The sequence below is a fragment of the Coturnix japonica genome, chromosome 17, assembly GCF_001577835.2.
Source record: "Coturnix japonica isolate 7356 chromosome 17, Coturnix japonica 2.1, whole genome shotgun sequence".
Classification (NCBI taxonomy): domain Eukaryota; kingdom Metazoa; phylum Chordata; class Aves; order Galliformes; family Phasianidae; genus Coturnix; species Coturnix japonica.
Window position 1 is genome coordinate 8737996 of NC_029532.1, and position 13280 is coordinate 8751275.

Below are 13280 nucleotides of genomic sequence, written 5' to 3' on the forward strand. Positions count from 1 at the left end.
TGGGACAGAGGTGAGGCTGACCGGCCTATAATTACCCGGGTCTTCCTTCTTGCCCTTTTTGAAGACTGGACTGACACTGGCCGTCCTCCAGTCTTCAGGCACCTCCCCAGTTCTCCAAGACCTCTGATAGATTACAGAGAGTGGCTCAGCAATGACTTCCGCCAGCTCTCTCAGCACCCGCGGATGCGCCCCATCAGGTCCCATGGATTTATGGACCTTAATGTTTCCTAGGCACTCACGGACCACCTCTTCCCTGACTAAAGGGAATTTAATGAGTATTTCCTATAAAAAGCTAAGCAGTTGGCAGCACTATTCCACAAATTAGTATTTCAAGTACATGGCTTCAGAAATCACAAGTGTGACACTTAAAAACATTGTGATTTTCATACAGATGTGGTGTTTCCATTTTCCAGTAGTAAAAGGCAACATTTTCGTAATTTAGGGGTGGTTTAAGAAACGACAAGAGTAAAAGCTTCCAATTGTTCAATTCAATGTCAATTATGTCCAGGTGATGCCAACTTCCCTCCCACTAACACAAAGTTCTGGGACAATGTGGTTAAAACTCCAGGAACTACATCACCTGTGGCTTCCAAGTGACCGTGAGCAACCAAGCATTCTTTAAAACAAATGATAACAAATAAACAAACGAAAAACCTGAAGAGAGATAAAGTAATAAACCATCTGCAGCATCAGTGCATTTGATGTCCAAGCGTTAATAAAGGACGTGCTGTTGGCCTGTCCTTCAGCGCCATCTGCTGGTTAAAAAAGAGATTGACCATTCTTCTGTCTTCAATACTTTGCACAGGGCAGTCTCACCTGCCTCACTCAGCCCAGGATCGTAGACAAAGTTAAATGTAAAACACTCAATCAGCAATCAAGCGTACCTGTACTTTATTTATGCCAGAATTAAGAGAGTCTAGAAATAAAGACTTCTGCATAACCTTCTGAAGAAGTAGCGGTTATCACCCAGATTCCCAGCCTTTCCCTCCTTACTGAAACATTACTATTTAAAAGGTAATTGGTAGACAGACAGAAATGTCAGTAAATGAAGTTCGCTGACACATAGCTTTATAGATAAATATTTTTATCTATATATTTTAACCTATTTTTCCTGAAGACCATTTCATAATGAGAGCCAAGGGTTATGCATCCAGCTAAAATTAAATTCATCATTATTTCTAGGGAAGCTCAGAACATCTAAACAGAGAAAGACTAAGAAATATATACCAGTTGCTGCTTATGCCGGATATCTCCAATTATTTTGCTGGATTCTTACACACAAAGATATCTCAGTCAGGTTTTCTTTCTAACAAAACTGAACCGAATTAGAAACTTCTGAAACAAAACTAAATGGGCACTACCCTGGCTTAGATCAGAAGTGTCTTTAAGGGAAAAACAAGCAAACAAACCACAACAGCCCACAAGTACTGCTGCTTCCTTAACAACTGTGGGAAAATGAGATGGCATCTAACAGGAACAGAGGCTTTCTCTGAACTCCCTTTCTTTTTTTAGAACAGGACTCCCAAAGTTTCAGAAGTTGATTTCCCCCCAGATTGCCCAGTAATCAGTTGTCTTAGTTACAATACTGTCAATAATGCATTAACTTTTTGTTTGGAAACTTGATGTCTTACAGAAACCTGTAGAGTTAAGAACCCCATCATTATTCTGGCACAATAACACGCTATCATGAACACCCCAGGTATGTTTGGAGAATTCAGAGTAACATCTGATTTATTTTTACACTGGAAGTTGTCCTTATTTGGAAAGTTTGTATCTGTACTTGTTGCATGGCCAATTGAGTGGTCCAACTGTAGACTATTTCTTGTTATGTAGCAGGTAAGGCATCTGCTCGTAGTATGTGTAGAGCATGAGTAAGCAGCAAGAAAACTGGTTTGATACAACCACATGTTGGTCTCCAGTTGTCCCCTCCTGGAACAGTGATAACAATTGCAATGGAGAGTAGCAGTGAAATAAAGAGAAAGAAGGACTCTTTTGGGAAACCTTTGCAATGACAATAATATACATCAATCTCAACATCAAACCATAAAAAGAAAGTGATCTTTAAAGCAATTACACATTATCACAAAGCCATTAAGACAAGTGACAAACTAATAGCGCCTAGATGTTGGTGACTTTCTAGCTGTTCCCTTGCCTGCAGATATAACATAATAATAATTCCAACTTGTCAGTTATGTCCCTCTGCAGGGATCCAAGAACACTCAGTCCCTCCCAGATTTCTCAGCAGCATGCACATCCCCAAAGACAGGCATTATTTCTCTCTTTTTATTGCAACTTATAACAATACCCATTTTTGCCACTTGACTATTTTCAAATTTCACTACAGAATTCCAGCAGAACTCGCTGTTTCAGAGGTCTGCCCTGCAGAGACGTCCCTCGGGTTAGTGAGCAACATCCTGCGCCATTGAAGAGTAAGGGGGGGAAAAAAGAAGTACTGAGGAGATCTAAGGAGTAGCGCACAAAGCGACCAAGGAACTTCACAGAGCGGAGGGCCCTTTTGTCAGATATCAGGCCAACCCAGCAGCACGTACTACGTTCGAGCCACCTACAGTGCTGAGCTGACACCGCGATCAGGCGGAACCGAAGTGGAACTGAACCCAACCAACCCGACCCGCCCCTCCCTGCCCCACCCCACCACCTTGCGGGCAGGAAGCGGAAGAGCCGTTCTCTGTCCGTCAGGTGACCGGGATGCGGAAGTCCTTCACGGGGAAGCGCCGTTTCCGGGGCAGTTCCGGCTGGTTGAGCTGTGTCGGCCGCACTGAGCGCTGAAGTTGAGGTCGTGGCCCACTATGAGACAGACTCTGAGGCCTCCAGGTGAGGGGCTGTGTGAGCGTGGATCACGGGGAGCCGCGAGGCTGAGGGCCCGGACGGCGAGCGAGGCCTTCTCGCCCCGCTGCCCGCGCTCCGCTTCCCGCCGCGGCTGCTGCGTCTCTTTCTGTTGGCGAGGCGCTCCCTCGGGGGTCGGGATGCGGCTCGTGGGCCCGCTCTGCTCTCGGTTCTTTGCTGGGCGGCGATGGCCGCGTGTTGCGGCGCTGTCGCGGCTGTGTCTGTAACGCGTCCGCGTGGACTCCCCGCGGTCCCTGCGGGTACCTTAACGCTCCGAGGTGCTGCCTCGGCGGGTGGAGGGAACGAATGGGATTTCTTCGAGAGCTTTTGTTCAGTTGTGTTTCGATAGCTTTGTTGTTCATGGGAATTTAAAGCTTATAATAGAAAGGGTGCTCCCACCCATGACTTTTTCTGGTGAAACACCATACCATGTACTTGCTGATACCTGGCAGCTTAGACAAGCAGGAATTACAGAGATTTCTTTTTATATTGATGTCATGTATTTCCTGAATGCTTATTTTTGCTTTTTCTATTTGTTTTTGTTTGTTTTTTACAGGTGAGTATGGAAAAATAGAATCTTAAATCTGAGAATACTTTGAAAAGAACTAATGTGCCTGGACTTCTAAAGAATGTTTAAAAAAATAAGCATTTCATAACACGAGCTGAGTAGAAGTGTCTGAAGACCTGCCATAATGTTGTCAAGTCTTTTATTCAAAGTTGAATGAAGAATTAACTTGCAGACAGTTACATCTGCATGTTTTAGGCTACTTCTCACTTCATACAACATGGTAATTGTCTCAGCAGAATGCTTGTGGAAGGCAGTAGTTGTAGGAAAGGAGCTCTCTAAACTCATTTTCATATTTTAGCTGGGAATCTTGAGATAGTTGGTAAACACCTCTTCATTTGAATCATTGCTCCAGTTGGTAAAGCAGTGACAGTTTATGAAGATGCAAATGTTGCTGTTTACGGGCAGTTTCAGTGCTCAGTTACAGAACTTTCAGTCATTTGGCTGAGTTTTTTGGGGTTTTTTTAGTCTTTACTGTCCCTCCTGCTATATCCAGCAGGGGGAAATTTGTGTGAGGTTTCAAGACAGAAATGGTACCTTTTTAACTATTGAATATATTGCTACCATTATTTACTGTTATGAATGGTTTTCTGAATAACAAGCAATTCTTCCCAATCCAGAGATCTATGTATGAGAATCTTGTTGATGCCATACTTATAATTAAAAAAAAAAGAAAAAAAAAAAGAAAAAAAAAAAGAAAAAGAAGGCATTTTAAAGTATAATCTTCACAGTTCTATAGAAGTTGCTCACCTCAGTGTTTGAGAGGTTTTGGCATGTATTTCTTGAAAGTTCTGGTGCCTTTCTGATCCCATGCGCTCTCTTCCATGGTAATTGTATCACCTTGATCTAAGTTAATGGTGAAATGTGTTTTCACCTGCGCTCTGTATGTCGTCATCCTTTTCTAGCTTTGGAACTTTAAAGAGGGAACAGTCAGGCTTTGGGAGAGTGGAGGAAAGATGTTAACAATATGAGCTGGAAAACAACAGTCAGGAAGGGATTATGTCATAATTGGCTGTTGATTAAATATTGATTTACATAATCAGTCCTGTGTAGACAGTATTTTGTAAGCACACACTGCTGTTTTTCTTGCACTTAGTAGTCATACCATTGTGTCAACATGCCAGCGCTTGAATGCAGTGCATCTAATAAATTTTTCTATAGCTGCTTCTGTAATCATATACATTATACATTTATTATATACAAAGTATATGCATTTATTATATACAGTGTGTAATTATAAGCACTAAAGTTGCAGTACAGACTCTGTAGCAGAGTTTCATAATCACATCTTCTCAGTTCCGTGTTTCCATGGAATCACTTCGATTTCAGAGTACTGCTTGTAATGTGTTCTATTTTTGTACCATGTACATGTGTGCTCTCTGCTTATTAATTAGTATTCTTTCCTAGATGTGCAACTCTATCTGTTAAAACTTTCTTCCCTACTTACAAGAAGTATCTTTATGGGAAAAACTGCTTTCTACTTCATAACTCTTTTAGAGTTTCATTATGTTCAATTTACACATCAAATTGAAAAATTGCGTGAACTTAGTTTATTCAGATGTTAATGTTGGTCTTTCATTGTTACTCTTCAATTTCTGTTATTTCTGGTGATAACAATGTGCACATTCATATTAAACTTCAAATAAAAAATGTAGTGCAGACATTTTAAAGAATGGTATTATTTAATAATTGTCAACTTTGTGATTGACATCTGAGTCATGGGAGCATAAACATTAATAGCTGAATTACTAGCTAAGCTTCTAGTATACGATTATTGAATTGTTACAGATATACGAGGTGTAACTCTTAGCTCCTGCTGTAGTGGTCAAGTCCCCTTGAACAGAAGAAGCACAGCTAAATATGCTGGCATAGCAATTTATGTCCTCAGTACAACTTTCAGGAAAGAGAAAGCTGAAATCATGGGGGAGGAAATAGAAATATAGAAATATAGCAGTGAATAGGTTCCAGAAAGTGTTGGAGTGACTCTTGCGTGAGTTTATAAGGAAACTGAGAGATTAATACTTCACTAAGTAGAATTTCTGATCTTTTGTTGTTTGCTTTCTTTCAGCACAACACTAAACTTGTAATGAAATGGAGTCTGGATCAAGCTCTTTCCGAGTGGAATTTCCAGATTTTTCTAGCACCATTTTGCAGAAGTTAAATCAGCAGCGCCAGCAAGGACAATTATGCGATGTCTCCATTGTAGTTCAGGGCCATCTCTTCAGAGCCCATAAGGCTGTTCTTGCAGCTAGTTCACCTTACTTCTGTGATCAGGTTCTCTTAAAAAATAGCAGGCGAATAGTCCTGCCTGATGTGATGAACCCAAGAGTATTTGAAAACATTCTTCTGTCTACCTACACAGGTCGGCTGGTAATGCCTGCTCCAGAGATTGTTAGTTACTTGACAGCAGCAAGTTTCCTTCAGATGTGGCATGTAGTGGATAAATGCACTGAAGTGCTAGAGGGAAACCCAACAGTTCTTTGTCAGAAAATGAATCATGGCAGTGACCATCAGTCCCCAAGCAGTAGTAGTTACAATGGCCTTGCTGAAACCTTTGAACTTGGATCTGGAGGGCAGACAGAATTCCACAAAGTGCAGGAACTGAGGGATGGTGAAAATGAAGAAGAGAGTTCTAAAGATGAGCTATCATGTCAACTGACAGAACATGAGTACCTCCCCAGTAATTCTTCAACAGAGCACGACAGACTTAGTACAGGAATGACGAGTCAGGATGGTGAAGAAGGAACTAGTGATAGCGCTGAGTATCAGTATACCAGACCTATATATAGCAAACCCAGCATCATGTCTCACAAGCGGTGGATCCATGTGAAACCAGAAAGATTTGAACAAGACTGTGAAGGTGTTGATAATTCTTATGATGAACATCAAGTTTCTGAATCCATGAATGCCATTCAGGCAGATCATTCAATCCAGTCTTCAGGTGTTGAAGACTTTCATATAGCTGACAAAAAGATGGAAGCAGAATTTGATGAACAAGCAGATGAAAGTAATTACGATGAGCAAGTTGACTTCTATGGCTCTTCTATGGAAGAATTCTCTGCTGAAAGGGCAGATGGAAATTTAAGTGCTCACAGACAAGATCTTATGATAGCAACAGGCTATGGTGAAGGCATTGAAATGGCTGCAGGAATTAAAGAAGAAACATCCCTCACTGGATTCTCACATGCTGATAAGCTGTATCCTTGTCAGTGTGGTAAGAGCTTTACACACAAAAGTCAGAGAGATCGGCATATGAGTATGCACCTTGGTCTTCGACCTTATGGGTGTGGTGTCTGTGGTAAGAAATTCAAAATGAAACACCATCTTGTTGGCCATATGAAAATTCATACAGGCATAAAACCATATGAATGTAACATCTGTGGGAAAAGATTTATGTGGCGGGACAGTTTTCATCGGCATGTGACGTCTTGTACCAAGTCATATCAAGCTTCTAAAGCTGAGCAGAGTACTACTGAGATGAACTGAGACGTTAGAGCTTACATTTGTTCAGTACAGTAATGAAAATAAACTAATCATTCAAATAGTGTCTGGTACTTGCTATTGTGAAATTTAAATTCTCAAAAAACAGGTTTCAATGATTACGCTGGTGTGAGCAGACCAAATGTTTTATCTTCCACTATACTATTCCAGATGGTGGGTGTGCAGTGGAAATGGTTAATCTGAAAGGTGCTTGCAAAATGTGTTCCGTAAGGTCTTTGTGACATTAATTGCCTTCACAACAGTATTTAGAAGCCCTGCTGTTTTCTGAGTCTTATAAATTGACAGTAATACCTAGCTCAAAATTGATTGAAATTGTACAATTACTTACGTTAAGCACGAAAAAAAGAAGCCTTACTGGGGGAGGGAAAAATTAATATTAAAGAGAACTAGGATAACTGTACTGGGCTATGTGGATTATCTGTTAATAAAATTTCTGTGATTCACGTTTAAGGGGGAAAAAAAAAAGTAGAATTTCTCTTAGACCAGAGACTGTCTGTTAACATACTCAACATGCATAATTAAATAGCCTGCATTATTAAATATCCCTTATTGTATTGCTTAATGAAAAGCTGTGTTAAAGGTGGTTTGGCTTTCCTTTATCTCTTCTACTTTTTTTTTTTTTTTTTAATCTATCTCCAGTAAGACAAATGGTTGCTTAATTTTGTGCTGGTTTCTATTTAAAGAGTCTGTAAGGCACTTAAATATAGTTGAGCACTATGTGAACTTAAATCTGTATTTAATATAATTTAGTTTGTTCTTCCAGGGCCTGATGCTGTATGAGTCTTGGCTTGGCTTGATTTTGATTGTTACATAACAAGAGCTATTGAAGTGTGTATAATAAGCATATCTTATTTAAAAAAAAAAAAAAAAAAAAAGTAATATTTGGATCTTACCCAAAATACTAAAAATTCTAAAATCTAACTGTATATTCACTTTTTTTGTGACTTACTACAGTAGCAAGTACCAAACTCTGTAGTTTCGTAAATTGAATTGGCGTTTATTGGTATAAAATCTTGTTTGAGAATTTTTATCTAGTTTTAGAAACGTGTTTTGGGAAAATGATTTAGGCATTGATAATTCTTAATTCTTTACTCTTTGTAAGAAGTAAGAGCTATGATACAGATTCTTGGTACTGAACTACTGTGACTGGCTACATGATTTTAAGTAGCCAGATCTGTTTACCTCTTCAAATGAAGTTGCTTGTGGAAGCTAGGTGGGAAGATGTAGAAAGTACAGTATTTGGATCTAGTAATGGTGCTGCAGAACATGGTACTGTGCACATGTCCAAGGTCTGGAATTTCACTGGGAAAGTGACGCTTTTTCATTAGGGTGAGGATCTCATTCTCAGAGCTAGATGGAGGAATGTTTGTAGCTTTGAGAGATGCTGCCGGCTGTGTAGGTAGAGTGCATCACTTACAAAGGTGGCAACAGGATTTGGGGGTTGAAAGCATAGTGCATTTAAATGCAAAAGCAATAGTCCTTCTCTGTACTTCTCTAAAATATAAGAGCCTTTAGAGTATACCTAGGCTATAATAGAAAGAAGTGATATCCAAGCACAGTGTAACACACGGAAAGAAACTAACAAGTATCAAAGGCCTTCTAAACCTGTCTGGCCCTGGTTAATGCATTAAATCTGGAACTTATGGGATAACATACTTAAACAGATGACTGTGTATGATGAAGCAAGAACATGCGAAGGTGATGCCAATTTGGATTCTTTTTTAAACTTCTAGTTACAGCTTGTCTTGAGATGCAACCAAACTGTATCCTGAACATCAGTATCTTGTACAAGCTGGGTTTTATTACTTGGTGGGTTGTAATTGCCGTCACTTCTTTTCTGGCATTCTGCTTACAAACTTCAGTTTTTTAAGAGGCTCTAAATCTTCTAACGATTCAGATATTTTTTCACACAGAATGTTCTTAAAACAGATACTCCCAAATATCATGAAACCATTGCTGGCAATGGGCATGAATAGTCAGCATCAAGGAGTTCCTATTCTTAGCACTTAATTGAACTCTCTAATATACCATGGTGGCCATATTTATAACCCTTGTAATCAAGGTAACTAAACAGGGATTTGCTCATTAACACTGTAACCTGCTTTAACATATAGATGCACTTTGTATTTAAAAAGTAAAAACAAAAAAAAAATAATTATAATTATGTTTTTTAAACTTAGAAATGACATTCCCTTTATGGTTTATTTCCACACTGCTAACACTGTCTTTTTTAATACTAAGAAAATTATGATGCTTGCCTGTTTACATAAGTATAGAGGAAGGGGTTCTTGCACTCACTGGCCCTGTGTTTCCATTCTTCAAGGCCTTACTCTGCGTATGGGGCATCATTTCTGCAAGTACTGTCAACACATTTTTGAGCAAGCTATATTCATACTCATTTCAAGAATGATCTTGTATACTGCATTGGTTCTCAAACCCTTTCAAACTGTCGCTTCAGTGTTGCATAAGAAGATGAAGGATGTCACTTCCCATTTAACCAATAAAAGGCTGGTCAGAAGCACCAGGCTGAGAACCATGGTCAAGCAAAAAATTATAACCATTAAATCCAGACCACCTTACAGAGCTGCCAGCAAAACTGTTTACCAGCTTGGAATGACTTTTATATGGGATGTTTTGAAGTTGAAAATTGCTCCTATTTGCAGTTAAATTACTTTAAAATAAAGCTTTAAAATGTACTAAGAGAGACACTTTAAATGTTTTTATAACAGGTCCAGTAGATCATATTGTAGAACCATATCCTCCTTTAGTGATTCAGCATGAATAGTATCTTTTAAATATTTACCTGTTTGTGTTTTACTCTGTAATATGACATCATCTGGAACTCCAGCAAATGTTGCTGCACTGACTTCTTAAATTATTATTATTTTTAAACACTTGACTTTCTGAAGTTAGTTTACATGAAACCAACTAATTAAAGGAAAATATTGATAAGATTGAGAGTTAATTGAGAGGGCTGAGTGTTTAAGTGAAGCTTGAGGTACTTCTGTAAAAATGTTACTTTTGTCTACCACAGGTAAAATAGTTGACTTGGAATGTTTTTACAGAGCTTAACTTACTGTGCTTCGACAGAATTCTAAACACTGATGAAGGTATCGAGAAAAAGAAAACATAAAATTAAACTCTCTCCTTTCCTCAGGTTCACCTTAACTCTGATGCCACTCTTCCTCTCCATCTTCCTAATCGCACTTCTGCTTATTTTCACTGGGAGTTCCTCTCAGTCACTTTGTTTCAATCCTCTTGGTGAGGTGGAAGTTTGCATAGGTGATTGGGGTCATACATATCCTTGTTTTTTAGTGGGTGGCCCCTCCTGTGCCAGGCTTGTCAGTGTCACTGCCCTCTTGGTGTGGTGTAGCCACAGACTGTAGCTGCTCCTAGGGTGTGCTTGTTCTTAATTGGTTCATCCCAGGACTCAGTTATTTCAGAACTGTACCTGCTCTAGCACAGCTTATCCATTGGTTGAAGTCCTGTGGAAATGTTTCTCCTCTGGCACTGTATGACCTTCTGAGGGTGGGTCTTCACGTGTCCTCAGTATCTCCTTTGCACGTCTTCCTAGGAGCATCTCCAGTTTCTCCTCATGTTTCTAGCTTTGTTTCCTCAAGAGTATCTCCTCTTTTCATCCCTTGCACCTCTTGCTAGCATCTACTGCTTGTTCGTAAATGTATTTCAGCAGAAGTGCTGTGCTGGTTCTAAATTTGGCATGTAACGGGCTGTTTATATCAGTTTTAGTGCTAGCTAGAAGCTGTTTTGACAGGCACAGGGCAGTTCATGACCATTGCTGTGTGTGCCACCATTGCAGCCCACTGAAACCCAGCAGTTGATGCCCAAGGCAGCTGTACACAGTAAAGAGAGAAATGTAGATGCAGCTGCTCCTGAGCTGTTAGTCACTTCTAGGGCAGTGAATTTGTTTGAGAGTTTTGGTGGGGCTTTTGGGGGTTTTTTTTTGTTTGGTTTTTTTTGTTTTTTTCTTGTCTGTGAGCAGGAGGAAAGTGATCAGTCTGTATCCAAATGTATATTTGGTAAATTTCATTTATCTCCCCATAAGCTTCATTACTTTAATAATCCAACCTTGAAAATTCTGTATATTTTTATATTGCTCACTTCTGCTGTTGACAGCAGTAAGGCGAATATCTTCTGAAAACTAGAATTATTGTACACACAGGAGGCTGTCAAATTTTTCCATTACTGTGAAGCCACTCATTGTCCTGTCAGTGGAAGAACGTCTTCTGTTATGACACCTGACTTCATTTGTATTCCATTCCAGTACTAAGCTGTTAATTACCATGTAATCTATGTAACCAAGATTCCCAAAAAAATATCAAAAAAGCTTAGCGGGGTTAGGATGTCCTTTAGATGTGTATCTGACCCTTCGGAGGGAGGAGGTTAATATTCACACACTCCTGTAGTAGATTTGTTAGTGCTTTTTTTCTTTTTTTAAGTGTTACCTTCAAAGTTGCATGCAGCAGCTATCTTCGTTTAATGGATGAGCAGGTAGAGTCTAGAGAATACTGTCCATTACAATTTTGGTTTTACCTTTTATTCATCTGAGATGTTTGTGTTTAAGAAACTTTGTTCCATATCAAAAAGGGAGGCTGAGCAAAGGCTGATAACACTGAAGTCCCTATGTTGTTGAGTCTGAAAGAATGGAGTCACTTGTAATTTCAGCCCTTTTGAGCTGAAAGGTGAGGTGACCTTTCTCTGAATTCTGAGAGCCCATAGCAGTATATTGAGTGTTTTGCTTTAATAGAATTCGAACATTTCTCAAAACAGATGATTTTTTATTTTTTTTTTTTAAATAATTTAAATGTTTAATTGGATAGCTAGAATACTTCAGCTGTAAGCTGACAATGCCCTGGGGGAAGATGCTGGAAAACAAAACGGTACATTTTTAACGTGATTAAATTGTAAGTTCTGATTTTGCTTGAAGCCTGTGTGTGTCGATTGCTGCTTTGTTTTGTTTTGTTTTGTTCTTCATGGGATTCCATATTTCTTCCAGAAATATAAGTGCTTATGCAAGTCAAGTGAATCTTCCTTAATAAGCTATATGTTTTTATTCTAAACAAGTCATTTATAATAGTAAAACTGCATATCTCGATATTTTGTGAGATGTTAATGCTTGTATTGCAGAGGTTGGATAGATTTGTCTATAAATATTGCTGTCTTAATTGTACAGCATGGTTTTAATTTAATGTTACTGTTCAATATTTTCTTCTTATAGAAGAGTCTCATGCCCCCCTTTTGTATAACATGTTTTAATAAATGTTATCTGTCAACTTTGTAATGTTTTCTTAAGCCTGAACGAAAGGAATGCATGTCTAGTACTAGTATTTAATATTTCACTTTTACCAAATTAAGTATTCAAACAATACTTTAAATCCAAAAGTTGTTCATATATAACTTTATTAAATATGTAAAGAAAAAGTTGTAGCGTGTTTTCTTGAAGTACTGAGCATGCCACCTTAGCCTAAGAAAACACTAAACAAGAAACTGGTTTTTTAAAACACAGGTAGTTGATGGATTTCTGGAGTTGGTCCCAGTTTTATCTGCAGCTTAGATAAGCAGTTGTCACGTGAGTCTGAATTCATCAAACAGGTTTTCCTGTGGCTGTGTTGATGTTGTTGGGTTGGTTTGTTTGTTCAATTTTTGGGTGTTTTTTTGTTTGTTTGTTTTACAGAAAAAGATATAAGTACAGACTTATGAAATCTCCCCAGTTGCTCACTTAACAGTAGAGACAAGTGCACACTCAAAATGCCTACAGAAGTAGGTACAGATAAGGCATCTAATTTCTCTTGTCAAAGTACAAAAGAAATTTCATGCAGTGTAAATGTGTTAACAATTAAGCTTATGTTCCTCTGAGGATTCCTCTTCTGTTTAAGTTTAAACACTTACCAAACAATTTGTATTGTCCAGCCTCTATTGGTTCATTCCTCATGGAGCTGTCTTAGCTGATGCATCTTACTCAGCAAGTCAGTGCTTGCTACCTAAACAATAAATCAACTTACTTTCATTTAATGCATATTGAACTGATTTTCTTGATAGATCAGGTTTGCATACCACAGTCCTCCATATTTAGCAATTTTGAACAGAATATGACATGAGGAAATTCAATTACCATTGCTGTTAGTTACACTTTCCATACACTCAAAAGAAAAAGCCCAGAGTATTGTGCCTGTTCAGTATTAGTCATTTGATTTCCAGCAATAAGTGTCTTATTTAAGTTTGCTATTTATGCCCTGGTCAACTCGCTCAAGCAACTTAGTCATGTTGACTGTGGAGTACCTAATTTCTGAAGATCATCTTCCCTCTGCTTTATAGGGAGAGAAAGACATGCCTCCAGAAGGTAAATTGTGAT

The 13280-nt window shown here is 38.8% G+C and overlaps 1 protein-coding gene across 1 annotated transcript; it reads left to right on the forward strand.

Annotated features, from left to right (window-relative positions):
• The first annotated feature begins 2692 nt into the window (after positions 1 to 2692).
• Positions 2693 to 12201, forward strand: ZBTB43 (zinc finger and BTB domain containing 43). Its single transcript, XM_015879484.2, has 2 exons — positions 2693 to 2832; positions 5478 to 12201. The coding sequence occupies exon 2, from the start codon at positions 5501 to 5503 to the stop codon at positions 6893 to 6895; it is 1395 nt and encodes a 464-aa protein (XP_015734970.1). The 5' UTR covers positions 2693 to 2832; positions 5478 to 5500; the 3' UTR covers positions 6896 to 12201.
• The last annotated feature ends 1079 nt before the right edge of the window (positions 12202 to 13280 follow it).

Excerpts from the sequence above, each read along its gene's own strand:
- ZBTB43 (XM_015879484.2), top strand. The coding sequence starts at position 5,501 with ATGGAGTCTGGATCAAGCTCTTTCCGAGTGGAATTTCCAGATTTTTCT.